General features: G+C 34.1%; 3 protein-coding genes across 5 annotated transcripts; 2 read left to right on the forward strand and 1 right to left on the reverse strand.

Annotated features, from left to right (window-relative positions):
• Positions 1-370: 370 nt before the first annotated feature.
• On the reverse strand, positions 371-4,207 carry LOC125836237 (uncharacterized). The gene is made up of 2 exons (XM_049515398.1): positions 3,934-4,207; positions 371-724 (listed from the first exon to the last, which is right to left on the reverse strand). Exons 1-2 carry the CDS (start codon positions 4,117-4,119, stop codon positions 533-535), a joined length of 378 nt encoding a protein of 125 aa, XP_049371355.1. The 5' UTR covers positions 4,120-4,207; the 3' UTR covers positions 371-532.
• Positions 4,208-7,589: 3,382 nt separating this feature from the next.
• LOC125836244 (homeobox-leucine zipper protein ATHB-14) lies at positions 7,590-15,414 on the forward strand. 3 transcript variants are annotated; one of them, XM_049515408.1, is made up of 19 exons: positions 7,590-7,734; positions 8,155-8,337; positions 10,154-10,313; positions 10,638-10,756; positions 10,849-10,939; positions 11,031-11,126; positions 11,240-11,353; positions 11,454-11,537; positions 11,663-11,818; positions 11,900-11,974; positions 12,051-12,157; positions 12,462-12,651; positions 12,755-12,943; positions 13,052-13,132; positions 13,215-13,349; positions 13,622-13,947; positions 14,242-14,356; positions 14,476-14,625; positions 14,849-15,414. In XM_049515408.1, exons 2-19 carry the CDS (start codon positions 8,165-8,167, stop codon positions 14,993-14,995), a joined length of 2,508 nt encoding a protein of 835 aa, XP_049371365.1. In that variant the 5' UTR covers positions 7,590-7,734; positions 8,155-8,164; the 3' UTR covers positions 14,996-15,414. The 3 variants fall into 3 exon arrangements, with proteins under 3 accessions (XP_049371365.1, XP_049371364.1, XP_049371366.1); XM_049515407.1 differs by lacking the exon at positions 7,590-7,734 and having other exon boundaries at positions 7,901-8,337; XM_049515409.1 differs by lacking the exon at positions 7,590-7,734 and having other exon boundaries at positions 7,901-8,337; positions 10,641-10,756.
• A 939-nt stretch (positions 15,415-16,353) lies between these two features.
• On the forward strand, positions 16,354-20,677 carry LOC125836219 (uncharacterized). The gene is made up of 3 exons (XM_049515336.1): positions 16,354-16,550; positions 19,556-19,708; positions 20,219-20,677. Exons 1-3 carry the CDS (start codon positions 16,435-16,437, stop codon positions 20,319-20,321), a joined length of 372 nt encoding a protein of 123 aa, XP_049371293.1. The 5' UTR covers positions 16,354-16,434; the 3' UTR covers positions 20,322-20,677.
• The last annotated feature ends 1,577 nt before the right edge of the window (positions 20,678-22,254 follow it).

Raw genomic sequence — 22,254 nt, forward strand, 5'->3', positions numbered from 1 at the left:
TGGTTCGATTTTCAGTTCGATTTTGTACACCCTACTCGCTACGCATGTTAAACACTAATTACAAAACAAGTGTTCTTTAAATAAATTTTATTTTGATTTATATCTTAATTATGAAAAAATGACATAATTTAGTAGGTCCAATTCATATAAATAGTAAAGTAGGTTTACAAAATGAATTGAAAATAATTACAGTATTTAATAACTAAGGGTAAAATATGTATTGCAATTCCCCCTTTTTCTTGTCTTTAAAAAAAAGAGAGGGTATAATATGTACAAAATAGTAAATTATATTTTGATTTTTCAAACTGGACAAATAAAAATAAAATTTTATTTTTAGTATAGTGAACAAAATAAAAGTGGACGGAGAGAGTAGTAACATAAAATTAAAGCATATTAAATTTCCATTGAAGCACTTGTAGTAAACAGAAGACTTCAATACCATTGGTAGAAATTTGCTAACAGAAATGCTAGCACAAAATTATGCCCAACATAGAAGAAAAAGAGTACTCAAAGCACAACATAGGAAATTAATTCAAAGAACAATCGCAAGCCCTTCCTTCTTTGGAGGTACTATGGACTTCTTATTCCCAGGGAAAGCGCTGCGAGAGACGTCCACAAGGGCCTTGAAGCTGTATGGCTCGTGCATCGACAGTTCTGACAAGACTTTCCTGTTCAGCTGTACGTTCTCCTTCATCAGCCCGTGCATGAAATTGCCATAATTCACCTGGAATTGGAGGAAAATCGGAAAATTGTTTAATAGATGAGATATTTTTTGTTAACTTGTAGTAAGATGTGCTAAAAATATCATTTAGGAACATCAGATATGATTAGTTAACAGGTAGAGCGACGCCAATGGCCAAATTCATGTCAAAACTTGGTGACAACTGACAAGCATACTAAAGCAGCTTATTTCAGCTAAAGTACCCTGTTGAATAATATCCTAATTAGTTTTCTGTTTCTTTTCTGATTGAACTCACACGAAAGAGAGGGAAGCAGAAAGAGAGTTTCGTATACTTCTGGGCTTTGACACTGATAAGTTGAGGAAACAAAACGGAGTACAACAGGCAATGGAAGAATGAAGAAAAGAAGATACAAATCATAAGGCCAAATAATCTAATGAAGGGGATTAACAAATCCTTCTATTTGCGACGCTGTACTACCATAAAACTCTAAGCATTGTGGCTATTCGTTAACAATAACACACAGATTAACCAAATGGAGCCAACAACATGATCCTGATAAGTACTGAATTTCATAATTAATATCTGATAGCATGTATGGCGCCAAGTATGACACATGCAAAAACGACCAAAGAATATTTGTGCCAGTTTAGAGGTCAGTTCTAGAATCATTCATGTTACCTATGGATACCTTTGAGGCACCTACAATATTTTGTTCTCTTCTTTTCATCATCATATCAAGGAACTACTGCAATATCTTCCAGCTATAGCCTATGAGCTTTATAGGGCATTGCCCCCACTGTCATTTGGATAGTCAAAGTGTCTAACAAATATTGACTTCCACAATGCTGAAAAAGATAAAGACCAGAAGATTTCGTCCCATTTGTCTAAGCTGCCTTGGTGGGACGTAATAGGTACACAGTGGAACAATCACAAGTTGTCCTGACACCACATTTATTTGAAAAGAGGAAGCTAAAGTGTAGGAGGAGGATACTAAGGCACTTCAAAATCCTAGTGTTCTCTTTCTCATAAAAAAATAAAAAATCCTAGTGTTCTATAAAAATTAGTACTAGGATGGTGGCCTTGAAAGCAATTTGTAGCTTACAGAGTTTGATTTTGCAAGATTTTACAAGTTCCTATTTTCAAGATTACCTAGACCCAAAGTAGAACTTAGAAAATGTATGCTTTTCCAAATCCTCCACGTCCAAGTCTCTAAAAGCAAATAGTGGAAAGTTTACCAGGATCATAAAACATAAGAAAGTCACCAAACCATTCAAAATATTATGTTGCCTCTGAAAAATAGCAGAAACTTTTTGTCTACCATGACACACTTCACTTTGTGCTTGTGCAGCCATTTTAGCATTGAGAACTGAAACTTCGTTTTCCTACCAAAAAGCCCCCCACCCCAAATTACTTGGTAAAAGACTCCTGAATTCCAAATGCATTTCCTGGTTCATATTCAGTCGTTTAATAGTAATGTCTTTCTTCCGAGAAGAATTATCTCACATTGTTAAAATTGTGCTTTTTGGATTATCATTTCACACTAAAGAGAAAAGGCACCAATTTTAAACATTCCATCTTTCACATAAAAATGATAAAAGTTAATACGGATGAATCCTGAGGCATCTCCCTTCATAATATCTCCATTTCTAGAGCAACGAGCTTTCACAAACCAAGTATGTTCCCCTTTTTTTTGGATAAAGTAAACCAAGTATGTTTCCCTTAACCATTGCTTCTATCTATTATTATCTGATTTTGCAGTCCAAGATAACTAGAAATTTGTAGTTATAGCACTTTGTTAAGCTATTCACTATGAAGAATCCTTAGTCTGTTGGAGATTAGATGTATCAACAATGGAAACTGAAAATTCAGCTTAACTCTTACGCATATTTTGTTATCACTGCCGAAACTAAGGGTCCTGCAATTTTGCTCTTTGACTGCCATACCAGGCTCCCTAATTTAATTATGGAACTTTACAGCCATGCTGGTATCCTATCCCAATGCTGAAAATTCTAGTAAGCACCACAAAATTTCTAGAATCCAGCAGCATTACTGTTGAGCTATTTAAGATCCAATAGACAAAGGTATGATTCTCCACACAGAAGGTTCAAGAACTACGGCTAGTGGCTCAAAAGATAACCCTAAAAGAGCCAAAGGATAATAGAGGAGAAAAACTAGAATAATAATAGGAAGGCTAAAGAAACATTGCAGGAAAGATATGAAGATACCTAACAAAGTAAAAAAGACAAGTCTATAGAATAATTGTGAAGCCAACAAAGTTGTATGAGAGTGAACGTCAGGCATCTGGCACCCAACATATCTACAAGATGAGTGTCAAAGAAATGTTTTTGCTAAGATAGACGTACAAGCATACAATATTGGACAAGATCATAAATTATTTCAAACAGAGGATGTAGAAGAATATAGAGAGAATGTCATCTAAGATGTCTTTTCTATTTCCTTGTAAACCTCAAATGCAATTGTTTGTTAGGAGCATTATTATGATAATTGACGGTGCCAAATGAAATGAGGTAAACTTACAGGGAGAAAGGTTGTCTCAACCCAAAATCTCTGAGAAATCAACGTGAGCTTAACTAATAACATAACACACAATAGAAGCAAAGGATCCACATAGACATAGCAAATAGTTGATAGTAAGCTTAGATACTGCTGTTACACTTCATTAGGTCTATTTTTGTCAAGGAGTCTTTGTAGTTGGTTAAATACTTGTGTATCAACATAGGATAGGTGTGAGATTTACAAAACCTCTAGTGATTTGGTATTGGAATGGAATAGGTTATACAACTTCATCGACCACTTTGGTATTGAATGATTGATCAATCAATAGAATGATACGACAAAGATATACTGCAATAACATGTTGCCTCATTTGCTCCTTCTATGTAGACACTTCTTGAAATCCTTTAAAAGCCTACCCCCTTGATGCCTACTTAATATAACCTCCTTCTTTATCAAGATAAAAACTAGAGCAATCCTGGGATTCCCCAACCTTTACGAGCTCTTTCTCAAACTTCTCGCAATATTTAATTGGGCCAGCTACATTTTCCAAGACTACTCATCTAATATGATAATGGTTCAGCATGCTGCAACAACCATGACTAAGCACACATCATAAAGTAAGTAAATGCTAAACAAAATCAATTACAATCACAAAAAAATCAAATTCGACAAAATATTTAAAAGGGGGAAAAACCCACAAATCAAAAACTGCAAAAAATGAGATTATGCATACCCCATGTTGGCGAGTTCCGGCATTGATGCGTTGAATCCAGAGAGAACGCATATCCCTCTTCTTGTTGCGGCGGTCTCTATATGAGTACTGAAGCGCCTTCTCCACTCTTTCTCTAGCTATTCTTATGCAGTTTTTAGCTCTTCCTCGAAACCCTTTAGCTAGCTTAAACACTTCCTTTTTGTTCATCTTGTAGCGCCTTCTTCTCTGCTTCTCACTACAGATTCTCAAAGTTCTTGGCTTTGGGGTTTTGGGGGTTCTTGAGAGTGTCTCTAGTTATATAAATGCTTTTTTCACCCTCATATTTCACATATTTGTGACTCTGCACCCCCAACTTTAGCTGTTTGCACTTTGTGCTCTGTTTAAAAGATGGTTTTGTAATAAAGGTACCTTCTGTTTGGGTAGGTTTAAAATAGTCCCTAAAGTATTTATTTTGTAGTTTTTTCAGTGATTTGGATTTTAGTGCAATTTTTATTTGGTAGCCTCTACAATAACTTTTTTTTTATATACGATACAACACTTTTATTTTTATATACAGGAAAGCAAGAAGAAATTGAAAGAACAAAGAAGTGGACGTGATCATTAAAGCTTTAGAAATTATAGTTGAATCAGACAAGAATAAGTGTTTGGTGAATTGCAAATAAAAAGATGTGTATACATACAATCCAGACTTATCAGTTTGGAATGACAACAATATCCTTATTTGACTTATCAGTTTGAGAGGTTGGAATGACAGAAATACTCTTATTTACCATTTGAATGCAAATATGTATATACGTTGAAATTGTCCTTTCTATATAATAGAAAAATATCATGTGAATAGTTTTTTAGTGTAGTATCATTAAGTTTAATATTTATTAAAAAAAATAATGTTGTTTACATGTAATTATTTGTGAGAAGTTCAAAAATATACTATACACATATATGAAATAAGATTTATATGTATTATCTAGTGATGTGAAAAGATGACATTAGCTTGAGTGACATTTCTAAAATGTAATAATTTGTAATTGTTTTTCTAAAAATTTAATCATACACGTAATATGTATGCAAAATCGGATCGTAAGCATAATTGTAAGGGTAGATTCGGTGCACTTTATTTAAATTGGGACATGTGGTATATAATTTGGACCAATATTACAAATTAAAAATATAGAAGAGGAGTTTCGGTAATTCATAAGGACAATTTTAAACCATTTGATAACAATATATTCGAGATCAAATTTTATTTAAGAATAACTTTTTTGTTTCACATAGTTTAAGACTAGTTTTTTTTCATTTATGTTTTACCTTTATTTATATTTGAATTGTCGTCTTCAAAATTTGCATTCTTTCTTTGTTGATCAATATATCAAGTTATAGAATAATTGAATTTATAATTTTATTGAGCAATATAATATCAAATTTTATCATTAAAAAACTCATCTGATTCATTTGCAATATTTCACTACAATAATAACTAGAAATTTTACTAGTTTTTTCTTGTGTTATGATTTGGGTCGAAAAGGATGATTTTTCTTTATCTATAATATTAGAAACATATTAAGATGCAATGAACTAATAATCCTAATCATCAGTTATTTTTTCACAAGAAATATTTCGATGTATTATTTTTCATATAATTTATACGATGCTTGATAGATATATAAAAAATAAGTTATTTGTGTATTAAATTAACATTGAGTTTGGTTGACAATCTAGAAATCCACGTAACTAATATATGTATACGTTGTAAGGGAATCTATGTATTATTTTATATATATAATAGAAAGTGGAATAATGAATTAATGCATGTATAACTAATCAATGCATAACTAAGAGGGTGTTTGAATTGACTTAAAAGTTGGTCAAACTACTTTTAAATCAATTTTTTATTTCTGAAAGTGTTTGACAAATATAAAAATAACATAAAATAAGTCAAAAAAATGACTTAAAATAAGTTAGAAAATGTTTGACAAGTTTGAAAATAAGTTTAAAATTGCTTAAATAGGTTAAAAACCAAAAGTAGGTCTCCCCTACTTTTTGTTTTTTTACTTAAAAATTATTCAAGTTAGTTTTTTTATTTTTTGACTTAAAAACTACTTTTTAAGCCATCCAAGCGAGCTCAAATACTTACCTAAAATAATGAGTGTATAAATTTACTCATAATTAATACCCGTATAACTATAACCTACTACCAAACTATCCCTAATTTACATTATTATATATAGATGGAGCCAATTTAATAGTAATATTTTCTAACACCATCCTACCAAATGAGTCATAAGGTGCTTTATACCTTCAATCTTTTTTCACCTTTTTAGATATTTGTTGTTATACTTAACATACACCAACCTCTCTGTGCTATTTTTTTAATTTTGTACACATCTTTGTTATAACTTCTCTTATGCTAAGACCTTTATTTTTTTTAACTCTTTCTAAATGTATGCATATTTATGCATTCGTAATATTTGTTGTTCTTTCTCAATTTATATATACACATATCTATGCAATAATGTCAATAGTGTTGGGATAAAAGAAAGAAAATAGTATATGGATAATTTTGGTATCTTATTTGGTTGGCGTGTTTTGGACAACTTATTCCATCATTTGTATGACAATGATGAGATGAGTTATCCCATATACATAGTTGAATAAGTTATTTCAGAAAAACTAATCCCTAAATAATTAATCATGAGATAACTTGTTCCTAACCAAATGATACGTAAGTAGATTATTTTAAGCTTGCCGTCAAGCAAATAGTTTCAAATAATTCAAGTAGTCAACTTACAAACGAACTCTTGAAAAAACTTATAGTTGCTTCCTCAAGCTTGCATTCAAATAGACAACTTGCAAATGATAATTTTTCGAAAAAAACCTTCCAACAACTTTCTAAAATGTCCTACAACAACTTTTTTTTTATTCTCCAATAAATAAGAAGCTAAGGGGTTCTTTGAATAAGAGATATGAAATCATGATTTGAAAATTAGATTAATTTAAAGTTAAAGTTTTGTTTGAATATGTCATTTAAATTTTTTAAATTGTATTTTTTTTATAATCATGAAAATCAATAAGTTATGAAAATTATCAAAATTTCTTTAATTTTATCAAGGTATAAAAATTGAAAACACCCTTAAACTTGATACAAATTATTAGTTTCATTCCCGAACTACTGACTGCCTTAAAAACACTAATTTACTTAACTAATTAAATTTAGATACACCCCTAATCTACCTCATGACAAAACAAGTTGTCACAAACTCTTGTAGGAACATGAGACTCTTAATAAAAAATCGAGAGAAGTGTTGAAAACACCCATAAACTTAACGAGAATTTAGGGGTGTATTTCATTCATGTTGCAAGATGAGGGGTGTATTTAAATTTAGTTAGTTAAGTTAAAAATATTTTTAAAACTGTCAATAATTCAGAAAGAAACTAATAATTTATGTCAAATTTAAAAATATTTTCAATACTTATCTCTTTTATCAAACGAATAAATCACATCTTATGACCACAAAAGTGTACTCTTTTTAAAAATAATTTTAAAATATTACAATATATTTTCATATTTTTTAAATTTTATATTCAGTTAAACTATATCACATAATTTGGAACGGAGAAATTATCAATATTGAGAATGAGAGAATTTATTTTTTCAATATCATTCAATTAATGTCAAAAATCTCTATTTATGACCATGTTGTAAGATTAGTCAAACATCTCTAAAGACTCCCTACTCTAGCTTCTGTTTTCCAGTTTGTTTCTTATGTTTGTAGGTTATTATTACAGTAGCTTTGGTTTTTTCTGTGTGCTCTATGCATAAAGGTACTCTCTCTCTCTCTCTCCTCAACTTCATTGTCTCATAAATTCTCGAGATTGGCGTCAAGAGAAGGGGACCTCTGTTCTTTCTTTTCATTACTTAATTCTCTACTGGGTTTTCTGGTTTTTTTTTTTTCACTTCAAAAAACCAACTCTTTTCACTTTGTGATATATATCTGAGAGCAAGAACCAAAGAAAAGGGTATTTAGAGATAGTGGAGGAGAAGGGTTTTTTTGTTTATTAAAAAAAAGCAATCTTGATGAGTTTGAGAGGAGGCTCTCTTGGAGTAGAGAGCCTACCTGTTGATTCAAGAACCAGTACCATCATTTCTTGTTGATACATAGAATCAGAAAAAAAGAAGATAAAAGGGTTTTTTTTGTTTTTCTTTTTTTTGTGTAATTGATTTTGTGATTGGGGTTTTTGTAGTAGCAAAGAGATGGATAGTAGCAAGTATGTGAGGTATACACCAGAACAAGTGGAGGCTTTGGAGAGGGTTTATGCAGAATGTCCAAAGCCAACTTCTTTGAAGAGGCATCAGCTCATTAGGGAGTGCTCCATTCTTTCTAATATTGACCCTAAACAGATCAAAGTCTGGTTTCAGAACAGAAGGTATAAATCATCATTTTATTCTAGAAGTAGTGAGTTTTGTATGCATCTATCTGAAGCTATTTTCAAGAATCTGTTTTTGTTAATTTTTGGTAGAGAGATTGCTAGGAAGTTTGAAAATTTTCCTTTTGCCCTAAATGGGATAGTGTTTTCTTGAAGAAAAAAGTGTTCTTTTTTTCAAATATGTCTGGATGTGAGTTAAACCTTTTCCTTTTCAAGCTTTTCCCCCCTTTTTGAAATTGGGGTCAGATGATAAAAGGGACTTTTGAATGAGTTCTGTCTGTTTGGTCATTTTTTCTCTCGTCTTTCTGTGATGGAAGATAAAGTGTGGAACTGCTGACTCTGAATCACAAGGGAACTTTTGTCATTGCATATTACTTTGTTAAAGGGCCTTGTTTTTCACTTTTTGTCAATTTTAGGAAGTGTAGGACTGAATAATTTTGTGCATTTTTGTTTTTGACTATCTGCACCTTTGATATCTATTTGTATTTATGGAGTGCTAAGTAATTTAGTGCATTTGGTTTGTTTGTCACCATCTGCTTCTGTAACTTCAAATGTTTACTAATTTAATGAGAAGATAGATGTGGACAGGTTTGATTCCTTCCTGAAAATGGTGTTCCTTTTCTTGACCTTCCATATATATGCTTATACTTTTAATGAAGTTACAATAATTAACTTGATGAAAGAAACTTTGATTTTCTCCTCCTGATCAAGCTGCTCTCTTTTGGTCTTAGTGCCCTTTTTTGGGTAACTCTTGTGGAATCATTTGCTTTTTAAAACCTGGTGTCAGTCAATGAGCACCTTCTCAGTGGTGACCCTTTATACTGTACTCGCATATATTTAGGTTTTGGGAAGCCATGATCTTTATTTATTCCGAATATTAGATTACCAAGTTTCTGGAATCGGTTCAGGTGTAACGGGGAGTAAAGACTGGATCTTGAACTTACTTTTTTGGGTTATCCTTCCACTAATAGACATTGCCTTAATCAGTACATAAAGGCAGCAGTTTGTAATTCTTAGTATTAGTGAAGTTGAAATTAAAATTAGTTCAAACTTCAAGGAATTCCCATTCAGCTTTGCTTGTTTCTTTCAAGTGAAATGAAAAATAATAAATTGCAAGCTTCTGCCTGATATATATGCATTTGCTAATTATAGTATATACATGTTTAGCAGTTTCCTCTCCCAACTTACAATAGGTTAATATGCACACTCTATTTAATTTTGTTGCTATGAAGCTAAGGGGATCCTTCTCCTTCTGGTTTCATTTCTCTTTGATACAGTTAGAAGAGTAAGTTTGTAACATCAGGCGCAATCTCTTCTTTTATTTTTGAATTACTAGTTAAAGACAGAAAATTTTATCTGATTTGATAGGCTTATTTTCCTAAAAATCTTTTCAGGATTGACTTACATATCTTCAATATCTGAGAAATCATTTTTTGGACTGGTTAAGATGGCCCATGATGCGAAAGATGACTTAATGTGAAGCAAATACATTTGTAGATATCCTAAAAGAATAACTGGTTCTTAAAATACTCTTTGTTGCTAGAGTAGGGTCTTTGTTTTTTTTTATTACCAAATCTTTCTAACTTGTTTTCACTCAAGAGAGTGGTAGATTTGTGTATGCAGCTATGTTTTCCTCAAATTCAAAGTCATATTAGAACTTTACTTTTCAGTATTTCTTTTGGCAAAATGTCATTTTCTATTCACCATTCTCATAAGTCATAAGTCAATACTCTATTTAAGGCATGCTTCAGATGGAGCACATGTATAGCTCAGAAGGGTAAATAGCTTAAATCAGTATTTCCTTTACCTTCTGTAGATGCCGTGAGAAACAGAGAAAGGAGGCATCTCATCTCCAGACTGTTAACAGAAAGCTGACTGCTATGAACAAACTGTTGATGGAAGAAAATGACCGATTGCAGAAGCACGTTTCACATCTTGTGTATGATAATGGCTTCATGCGGCAGCAGTTGCATACTGTGAGTTCTCCACATGTTTTACAACCTTAGCATTTGGTCGAGATTCCAGTGCTATGAGAAAATTGGTTCTCACAGGGATTGATTAAACATTTTAAAATAAACAAATTTGATCTGTAGGGGTTTCTGTCATACCATATTTCAAAATTCTTATGTTTAAATCTGCTTATCTTTTGTTGAAACTGTAACCTACAAAGTTGACCTGCTAAAACTTGTACAAGCTGCATTCAATTCAGTCCCTGTATCCTTTCATAGATTGTGTACTACAGTACATGCCCTATATTGCATGCTTCTTTTTTGTGTAATGAAACTCAAGATGCATTGTAGCAGGTAAACAGTACGACCACGGATACCTGCTGTGAGTCTGTGGTCGTGAGTGGTCAGCAGCAGCAACAAAACCCAATGCCTCAGCATCATCCGCAAAGGGATGCTAACAGCCCAGCTGGGTAATTGGACTTTATCCTTTTATCCATCTGAATTATTATTATTTATGGTTGAACAACTAATTTATTTCTTTTTTTCATGTCTTCTTTTGAAGTCTTTTAGCAATAGCTGAAGAGACCCTGACAGAGTTCCTTGGTAAAGCTACTGGAACTGCTGTCGACTGGGTGCAGATGATTGGGATGAAGGTAAGTCTTCTCTTTGATTGTCCATTTCAAGCCTTTGTATCATTGATTCATTTCATATGTGTTAACCCCCCCCCCCCTCTCTCTGATTTAGCCTGGTCCGGAATCTATTGGCATCGTCGCTGTTTCCCGCAACTGTAATGGTGTTGCAGCACGAGCTTGTGGCCTTGTGAGTCTAGAGCCCATGAAGGTACTTCCTGTTACTCCCTTTCTGATTGATATTAATTTTCACAGAGAATTGATGTCTTCTTTAGTGTGTCTTGCTTTAGCCTGGTCTTTGAGTTGTTGAAAGTGTTGTTTCAGGTTGCTGAGATCCTTAAAGATCGTCCTTCTTGGTATCGCGATTGCCGTTGCCTTGATATACTGAATGTAATACCAACAGGAAATGGAGGGACTATAGAGCTCATATACCTGCAGGTTTGTGGGTTTCTGTGCTTAATGTTTGGTTACTCGAGGCAATGTGAATCTGAGAATTAAGTTGATTCAGCATTGGTTTGTTGCTATGTTACTTCACTAGACTTATGCACCAACTACATTGGCACCGGCTCGTGATTTTTGGACATTGAGATACACTACAAGTTTAGAAGATGGAAGTCTTGTGGTATGTATTAGGCATAATCCAAAAACTTGTATTAGAACTTTCCCAATCCAAGTACTTGTCTCCATACAAGCAATGTATGTAACAAGTATTTGCTTGCATTCATGTTTCTGGGCTTTAATTTGCAGATATGTGAAAGATCTTTGACGTCTAATACCGGAGGCCCTGTCGGGCCTCCTGCAACTAGTTCTGTTAGGGCTAAAATGCTACCGAGTGGTTTCCTCATACGGCCTTGTGAGGGCGGGGGATCAATCATCCACATTGTAGACCATATTGATCTCGACGTGAGTAAATTTAATTGGTCAATTATTGAGCATCGTTTTTACCTTGATTTCTTCTTTCTGAGCAAACATTTTGGTGCACAGGCTTGCAGTGTTCCCGAAGTCCTCAGACCACTTTATGAATCGTCCAAGATCCTTGCTCAGAAAATGACAATGGCTGTAAGAAATTTCTTATGTTTCTGTCTCGACAACTGGATATTTTGTGAAGTCATCTTACTTTAAGATATCCGTGCAGGCCTTCCGATACATAAGGCAGATAGCTCAAGAAACCAGTGGAGAAATTCAATATGCTGGAGGTCGGCAACCTGCCGTTTTGAGGGCATTTAGTCAGAGATTATGCAGGTAAAAACTCAGATGGTTGTTAGAGATAAATGTAGTACATTGTGCTAACAGTCTGAATCAAGCTTTTGAGCACTCATGATTAAAAATAGGCAGCAAATCTATATGAATATATTAACTAGGCAACCAATCTCAGTAGAGATGTTCAGATAAAAAAAATAGTTGAGCACTCATTATTAAAAATCCTGGATCCCCACTATCAGACAATCAAATGCTTTTGGCTTTGATTTTCTTATATTAGTTCTTGCGAACAAGTCTTGCGACTAATTTGCTATCTGGAATTTTTCATTCTCAATATTTACTACAGGGGATTCAATAATGCGGTTAGTGGATTTATTGATGATGGTTGGACAATTATGGGTAGTGATGGTGTGGATGATGTAACAATCGCTGTAAACTCATCACCAAGTAAATTCCTTGATGCACAATACAACACCTTGTCAATTCTCCCTACTTTTGGAGGAGTACTGTGTGCACGAGCATCAATGCTTCTTCAGGTATGTTAGGTTCAAATACTTATAGGACATATTGCTGTAATAGTATCACATAATTCTAATTGCTTGATGTGGTGTTATTCTCTTTTGCACTTCCCATTTGTAGGATGTTTGCCCTGCTTTGCTTGTCCGTTTCCTTAGGGAGCACCGTTCAGAGTGGGCTGACTATGGAGTTGATGCTTACTCTTCTGCATCTCTTAAAGCCAGTCCCTATGCTGTCCCTTGCGCCAGACCTGGTGTCTTCCCCAGTAGCCAGGTCATTTTACCGCTTGCTCAAACTGTGGAACATGAGGAGGTAAGTAGGTCATATGCTATATTTTGTGATTGTGACTGTTGCAAAAGATGTCAATGTCTCTGACTGATCATATAACTGTGGTTTAATCTGAATTTACTATGTACTTAGTTTCTTGAGGTTGTTCGGCTAGAGGGTCATGCTTTCTCTCCAGAGGATATAGCTTTATCGCGGGATATGTATTTGTTACAGGTTGATAGCTCTGCCTTGCTCGAGATTCACTTTGTTCTTTCTGAGAGTTTTGGGTTCTAATGCTCTTGCTATAACAATGCAGCTATGCAGTGGAGTTGAAGAGAATGCCACAGGTGCCTGTGCTCAGCTTGTTTTTGCACATATTGATGAATCTTTTGGTGATGATGCTCCATTGCTTCCATCTGGTTTCTCTGTCATTCCACTGGAGCCTAAATCAGTTAAGTGATGCCTATTTTGTATCTTACAACTTCAATGTGTTCTGAATTTTTGCTGAAGGAGAAACTTCAAGCTTTTTAGTCACGAGGTTTTTCTGCCTTTCATCTTTTAGAGAATTTTAGATTATTTATGGTGCTTTGAAAAGTTTATTAGCATCTGAAGGCACAATTTGGTGTTTGAGAAGTCACCTGGCATCCGAAAACTGTCATGGATATGTGGATTAGTTTCTTACCTTATTCTTATAGTTTATTACTGTTACTGCTTATGATGCAGGATTCTCCTAGTGCTGCTCGGACTTTGGATTTAGCTTCAACTCTTGAAGCTAGAACTGGTGGGACACGGCCAGCTGGTGAAGTTGAAGGACGCAGTTACAACCATCGTTCAGTCTTGACAATTGCATTCCAGTTTGCTTTTGAGAATCACTATCGAGAAAATGTAGCTGCTATGGCTCGCCAATATGTACGAAGCATTGTAGGCTCTGTTCAGAGAGTTGCTATGGCTATTGCACCCTCTCGACTCTGCTCTCAGCTGACACCTAAATCCTTCCCTGGCTCACCAGAAGCTGTCACTTTGGCGAGATGGATTTGCAGGAGCTATAAGTATGGGTTCTAACTTCTAAGGTCTTTGCAGTAATTCACAGTTATCTGAGTATTGCACCACCAATTAGCGATTCCCGACGTATGCAGATAAATGTTGTTGTGTGTGTAGCATAGTATAAATGAAAGGTTCTCCATACACATCCAAAACTGAGGCCCACTCTGATTCATTTGCACCCTTGGATTAACAAATGTTGAAGGGCTCATCCCTTAATTTGCAACCTGATGTACTCATGGAACACTTTAACTTTGTTCCCAGTTTCTCTACCTAGTTTTACTGATTCAATGTGTTTTCAGGAATCATACTGGTGGAGAATTGCTACAGGTGGAGTCTCAAGCTGCCGGTGATGCTGTTCTGAAGCAACTATGGCATCACACTGATTCAATAATGTGCTGCTCCGTCAAAATGAATGTCAGTAACATCACCTCCCGTTGTTTCGATGTTATGCTTTTCTGATAAGAAAGGTTTCTTCACGATTCATTTTCAAGTTAAATCTGATGATAGCTAAATGGTTTATCTACTTTATGCAGGATTCTGCAGTTTTTTCATTTTCAAACCAAGCAGGACTTGACATGCTTGAAACCACTCTAATAGCTCTTCAGGATATAATGCTCGATAAGATCCTAGATGAAGCTGGTCGAAAGGTCCTCCTTTCAGAGTTTCCCAAGATTATGCAGCAGGTTCGACTACCATCTTACTATGTGAATGTTCTAGAATTCTACATTTAATTAAGTCGGATTATCATGCGGAGATTTATGAACACTTGGAAATATGTTATTCAATACTTGATGAGTTTTATTCATATGGTGCAACGCGTACCTAACCACTCATGTTTCACAAGACCAGGTTTTTGAGATTATTAGCAAACAATTTGGTAATTTCTGATACCCTTTGTGCTTGTAGGGCTTTGCCTATCTGCCGGCAGGGCTATGTGTATCGAGCATGGGGAGGCCGGTGTCGTATGAACAAGCTGTTGCATGGAAGGTCCTTAATGATGACAACTCCAGTCACTGCCTAGCTTTCATGTTCACAAACTGGTCTTTTATTTAAGTTCAAAACATATGATCTGTGTAAGGCAGGATGTGTGGCATTGGCTATCGACTCATTACTAGCCATTTTGTACTAAACAATGTCTTCTTCCAGTGGCGGAGCCAGAAATCCTTACAAGGGGATTCCAACTTGTGACATAGAGCAAAGCAACCTTTGAACCCCCGTCAGTCGTCACCTCTGCTTTTAAAGTTTCCCATTGTCAAGAGGATTCAAAAACATGTACATAATGTATGAAAACTTTGTTCTCTTTATCTTATTTGCGCAGTATAATTTTTCAACAAAGGGAATTCAGTTGAATCCTTATTTGGTTTTCTTGGATGTATTTGGAAAGTTGGTTGGGTTACCAAACCATGAATGATTATGTTTTGCCTAGATATGGGGTCCAACTATTACTAATTGGGCTGCTAGACTAATACTTATTGTTGGTTGTTAAGTTTCTGCTGTTTTTCATTGGTTTCTTGGAGGAGGCAACATTATTACCAACATCAAGTACCTTTTGTAAAAGATGTTTCATCAAAATGTCAAACTAAAGTAGGAAAATTGGTGATTTTTTAGTAACAATGAAAGTGTTGTTTGGCCAACTTGTTTGTGTTTGATGTGATTTTCTTAACAGACCCTATCAGAATTGTGAAATGTCTACAAGATGCTATTATCTTTTGAAAAATTATTGCAAGTGGATTCAGTTGAGTCTTATCATGCAGAAAGCAGGAATATAAGTGTTTTTTTTCCTTTTAATGCCACTTTAACTAGTAATTAAGGATCCCACAGGCCAATTGATTTAATAGTTTTTAGATTTATGTTTGTTTTTTATAAATGAAATATTTGAAAATAACACAATTTTGTAGGATCATATTCTTATATTCACACACAAAAAAATATATGTGCAAATTCTTTATTATAATCAACATTTCACATCACTCAGATGATCCTTGATTCATCATTTTTTATTAAAAAAATCTAAAAAATTGAGAAGGTTAGCAATGTCAAAAATACTTTTGAAAGATTAACTATTCCAATAGAAAATAATGCAAGCTCACAGAAAAATATAACTTTTTTTTTCTTTCCGACTTCCTCCTTCAGAACTGAACACAATAGCATGCCTCTATAAGAACACTAATAAAAGCGATCGTCACATTATCCGATTTACTTGCTAAATTGAAATCAATCCATTCAACAATACTCCTTCAATAGAAATTCAGACAAAAAATATTTTTGAAACACAAGTTACTATTTTTGGAGTTCTTTTGTTTTTTTTTTTGAAAATTCAGACAAAATATTTTTTGAAATAAGCAAATTTTAGGCTTTTTGGGGGGTAAGTGTAGTTTTGCAAACTAGAGAGGCTAGACTTGTAAATTATGGAAGAAGAAAAAACATGTTTATACAAAAATAAAAACTAAAAATAGTAATCGTCTAAAGTAGTGAACCCCACTGAGAAAAAAATGGAGGAAACAGAGAACAAATCCATCAAATCTGCATCCGAAGAGATTTCCAGTGAATTCAAAACCCTAATCAATGCTAAGGATTTGGATTCTTTGAAGCAATTGCAAAACCTCATGTAATTCTCTTAGCTACCTGTTTTTCTCGTTTCTTGGTTTTCATTTGTTGATAGAAACTTTCCTGAGTAATTTCTACTATAATACTGATCTCGAGTGTGCAGTGAATTAAAGGGTCAATTGGGTTTCTTGAATGCTATTTTGTGGTGTGTTTGATGTATCTGAAGTTGTATTAACTTTTTATTCTGTTCAGTTTTTAGGCATTGCCTCATCAGGTTATACAGTTTAGGGTGGACCCAAGATTGGGTTTTTCCTTGATTTAGATAGAGTGATTGGCTTATTATGGTAATTTAGGATACTGAATGAGTTGGGTTGTTCAAAAAATGTTAAATTGATAAACCAGCCTTCGATCACATAGAGGAGTTCTAGCTGTTGTTGGGAAGGAACTCCAAAATGGCTTTCTTTTTACTTGATTTTAAATTGTGGGGTTCCTTTATTGGTGCTGAGTCAAACCAGTTTGGATAATTAAGATAAGAAGTGTTAAGTTTAAGATGGAAATGAGAGGATATGTTGCTTGGTTATGTGATGGACTGATGGATTTGTGTGTCCTCTTTTTTGGAAACCAGAATGTGAATGCATGTATGAGCTCTAATAGTAGTTTCATAACTTAATTCATGTTAGGATTAAATGATGACATTTCCTTTTTTAGATTTCATTGGCTCGCTGAGCCTGGCCTGATAGCTAATATTTTTGCTTATGTTTAGCTCCCTTTTGTTTTGTTTAGAGCTAAGTTGCTCGGACTCGGGTGCCGATCTAGAGGTCGGATCCTTCATGATCTAATTTTTGAGATTCGGGGATATGGATCCATGTATGGATACGGGTGCGGGGATTCGCCTAAAAATAATTAAAATATTTAAAAATAGAGCTATAAAACCTAAATTATGAGATATTATATGGAGAACTTGAGGAGAATCCAAGAGATTAAAGGAAAAGGAGTGAAATAGAAATTCCTATATAAAAGGTATTCCATCTTCTTCAATTTCACCTTAGTTTTTGTATTGATTAAAGAAATCATTAGAACTGTCCAGTCTTTCCCCATCGATTTTGACCCAAAATCTGTTGACCAAATTGGACACGGATCCCACACCCACACCCATGTTGTGTCGATACGGATGCGGCACCAAAAGTGAAGAGTCCGAGCAATTTAGGTTTAGAGTATGCTGTAATGGAGCTAACAGCTTTCCTTTTGTAATCTTTTCATCTTCTTGATGCCAGCAATACAACATCTTACTTCTATCCCAAACAAAATCATGTTTGTGTTTCCAAATTACTTTGGCACTACATGGGTGAATGTTTAGTGGGTGGGGTAGCATTTCCAAAAGTCAAAGTTTCTGTTGTTGCAAAAATGACTATCTTTCATAGTTGTTGAGTCTAGATGTAAATCAATTGTTTTATATGTAAGCAATTAGACCCAGGCATAGCCAAGTCTCTCTCCTTCTATGATTAGCCAAGCTGTTAAAATTAGGATTGGGGAGCTGTATCGTGAATTAATGATACCAATCTTTGAATGCACTTAAGAGTTTAGATTGTCTATTGTATCTGATCTAGGTTAAAGATCATCTGGTCCGTATTTTTATATGTCAAAGCTCTTCGTGCATCAAGAGTTTGGATAATGAAAGTGTCTTTTGAGATATGTTGGCCAACAATTGCCAAGTCTCGAAACATTCAGTACCAATGTGAGACTGCTTTGGGTTTTGTATATTGAACTTGTAAAATCCCCTCTTTGAGTATGTAAAATTTGTTGTGATCTATCCATTACAACAACATAAATCATCAAAAAGCTCATATCTATCATATGATTGGGGTCTTTACCCCTTGGATCAGAAAGAAAGTTCCATACAGCAGTATTGGAATTTAGCAACCTGGTGATTAAGAATGAGAAAATATATGGGAACCAAAAGATCACCTATGTGTCCTAGATGTGTCCTAGATGTTTCCTAGATGTTTTTTTTGTGAGCATATACATATGTGTCCTAGATGTTTTTTTTCTGAGCAACAGGCAGAGACAATCAACCATCTGTTTCTTCATTGCAAGGTGGTTAGACAACTGTGGCACTTATTTACCAGCTTCAGGGGCACAAACTGGACCATGCCACAAAGGGCAAGTCAGGCTATAGAAAGCTGGAACAATGAAGGCAGTGGCAGTACAGACCAAAGCAGATGGAGGATTGTCCCAACAGTGATTTGGTGGACCATATGGAAGGAGAGAAATATGAGATGCTTTGAGAGTAGTAGTAGTCCTTTACACAGGATTAAAATGAACTGCATAATCACTTTTTGCTATTGGTGTAGTTCGGAGTATGTAGATGATCCTATAGCGGTTAGAGATATCCTAGGTCCTTTGTAAGATGAAGTAGGATCTAGTTTAGTTTTGTTTTAAGTACACGCAATTTTATGTAGCTCCATGATGTAAATTTGGGATCCCAGCCTTTAGTGCCAAATATTAATACACAAAACTGTTACCTTTGTCAAAAAAAAGATCACCTCCTTAGTGATCTCTTATAGTGTTCTCATTTGATTGGAGAAATTTTCCTGAAGAAGCTTTATTTCAGTCATTTATCGGGGGAAAAAGAAGAAAAAAAACGAATTTGAGAGAATTCTTATTAGCGTAAAGTTCACATAGGAAACTCCTAATAAAGTTGCTTCCTGGAAGATCATAAAGTACCTAATGTCTTGTTTGGGGCTCTGACTTTTTGTTGCGTTTCGGTTGTTTTTCTATGAAGTCACCCATATGGTACATTCAAAACTTGCTCAAAGCGTTTGAAATCATGATTTTTCATCTGAGCACTAATGCTGTTTGTGATTAGAATGTGGTCATGAATAGTAGCCCGTTCCTGAACTCTTCGATGCTTCCACCTCCTTTAAACTTAACTTTTTGTCATAATTCTGGAAGTGGTTTTTTACCATGTGATTCGTAGGTTCGTTCAGTCCTTTTTGTTCATTGTGTTATTGTCATTCTTGGTGCCTTTTTCATGATTACCTTATGTCTTGTATGCTCAAACTGCAGATTGGGACGGTTGCAGGACAGCAATGCAGTTCTTTCTCACTTCAATGAGTATTCAGAACATTGTTACGCAGAGGTCTCGGCAGATTTCTCTAGAAATACACGTCTCTTAAAATCTATGAAGTCAGACCTTGATTACATATTTCTGAAGTTGAGGTATGATATTTCTTTTCTTCCCTTTTGTTATTCTCTTCTTTCTGAATATCAATATCAGTTTTCAATAAATTCCGAAAGTAGCAGGATTTGCTTGACTATTCTGTATTTCTGCACCTAATAAATCATCTATACTAAATTGCTAGATATAAACTACTCAGTTCATTATTTGAACTTTTCACTAGAATCTACTCAATCTTTTCATCCGGGAATTCTGTGGAACACAAAAGTAAATGTTACTTCCTTGGGATTTTCTTCCGAAAGATGCATTTTTGCTATCAGAGCCACCATCTTCATTTCTTCAATTGTTTCATGTGATACTTTGTGCTACCATTTCTGCAGTTTCATCCAACCTCATAGTCCTCCGGTGAGCATTTTGGATGATGTTGTAATGTTACATAGAGATACCCGGGCATTCTTAGACTACTGGCTCTACTCCCAAAATCGGGGAACTTCTTTGTTTAGTGGTTAATCATTTCCTATTACTTTTAAATGTTTGTTTTCCCTTTTCAGGAACATGAAGGCAAAAATCATATCAACGTACCCAGATGCTCTTCCAGATAATACAACTATTCAGGCACTTGATCAAAGGCCTGATCTTGAAATGCCACAATAAGTAAGTCTGGTAATGTAAATGGTGGGGAAATGTTTGGCTTCTTCTATTTCTTCCATTGCAAATATGGAAAAGTAGGTTTAGGGTGGATAGAGCTCAACTGTTTTTATCTGATAGTTCTGCAGCGGTATATTTCTAGACGCGTTATGATAAGTTGCAGTCTCTCCTGAACAGTAAGTAGTTCTAATTCGATTTGTGCTTTGCATGTACCTTTTTGGTGACAAGGCACTGATCTGTTTATCGTAAGGATTCTGAGTTTCCGATTAAAACTTTGATTGATGACATGAAAGAGAAGATATTTCGTTCTCGGAATGAAAATGTATGCCTTGTTATTATGAAATGACAATTTTCTTATGCTTTTATGGCATTTTTCAACTGCTGAACATAGAGGGAAAACTAGTTGACAATGTTAAATCCAGTGCTAATAGAGCTTCAAAAGAGCATAGGACAAGATCATCAGATTAAAGTTCCTAGATTTCCATTTGAATATTTGATTAGTCGAAATTTTTAGTAAATATTATAACAATCATTGTATTTAAAGTAACAATTCTTTTCGCGATCTTCCTTAATATTCCACCCGAAGAACTCATATGACTTGCCGTCTTCTCATCAATTTGAAAAAACTATGGCAAGAAGATCAACAGGAACCACTAGATTAGCGATAGATGTTGTTATTAATCACAAAATTTGTCCGTTGCTAATTTATTAACTTTACATATATATAATTTATAGTGAATAGTTGTAAAATTAATTTTGATTACCATAATTTTCTAATGTGGAATTTACAAATGACAAAACACTGAGGTGATGAGTGGCATATTATAAGGGCAAATTACAAAAAACACATACTTTTAAGGCAAAATTTTAATTTATCCCTTAAAAGTTTACAATTACAGAAATCCCTCAAACGGATACAATAACATAAGCGCTGATACATTAATCTATTGTGCGAGATACAATAATATAAGCGTTGATACATTAATATGATGCGCGATATACAATAATATAAGCGTTGATACACTAATCTGATGCGCGAAAAAGAGGCATTTTGGAGATTTGTAAAACTTATAGGGGATAATGGTAATAAATAAACTAAAAGGTGAGATTTCTGTAATTTTTCCTTTTATAAATTTGACAATATAGCGAAATGGTAAGATCATATTATAGGAAAGTATAAAATTTTGAGACGTATATTGCACGTGTATATCAAAACATGCAACATAAATAACAATCTTTCTTTCTATTTTTGTTTGTCATTGATTTTTATTTTCTTTAGTAGTGTGTGTGTATATAATCGTATATTGTCACTAATTTTACATATAATAGTAAAATGGAAAAAAATGTTATTTATTCATTATAATTTTTTAAAAATAGAATTTACAAAATGACAATGGTATAGCGAGTGACATATCATAACTCAGTGACAAAAGTTAGGCCTTTCTGTTATTTATATTTCCTAAATAATTTCCACACGATTATTTTAGTTATAGTGATAAAGAATAGATTGTTTAAATGTTTATACAATTGAACTATGCCGACCTCTAATTTTATATTTAGGAGGTTCAAAATCAATATATAAACATAAAAATTCTCTAAAATCCTTACATATATATGATGTAATTTTTGTCGAGAAGGTTTGGGTGAACCCGCTCGACTACCTCTAGATCCTCCCCTCAATTAATACATCTACGTATGTTTTATTCTTTTCACACAATTATTTTGCAGTGAGTTATAGTAAGAGAATTAACAATCAGTTAAGAGAAAATATAATCATGATATATAAACTTATGCTAATGCAATTGCATACTAAATTTGTGGTCAATTATTACCTCATGTTATTTCAGTACTTCATTATTTGAAACAGATTTATCAAAGAGAGATTATATTCTAACAATTAATACAACGAAGTGATAAGATCATACAAAAAATATTATAT

Source organism: Solanum verrucosum, unplaced genomic scaffold, assembly GCF_900185275.1.
Source record: "Solanum verrucosum unplaced genomic scaffold, falcon-dt-bn FXZP01000278.1, whole genome shotgun sequence".
In the NCBI taxonomy this organism is placed as follows: domain Eukaryota; kingdom Viridiplantae; phylum Streptophyta; class Magnoliopsida; order Solanales; family Solanaceae; genus Solanum; species Solanum verrucosum.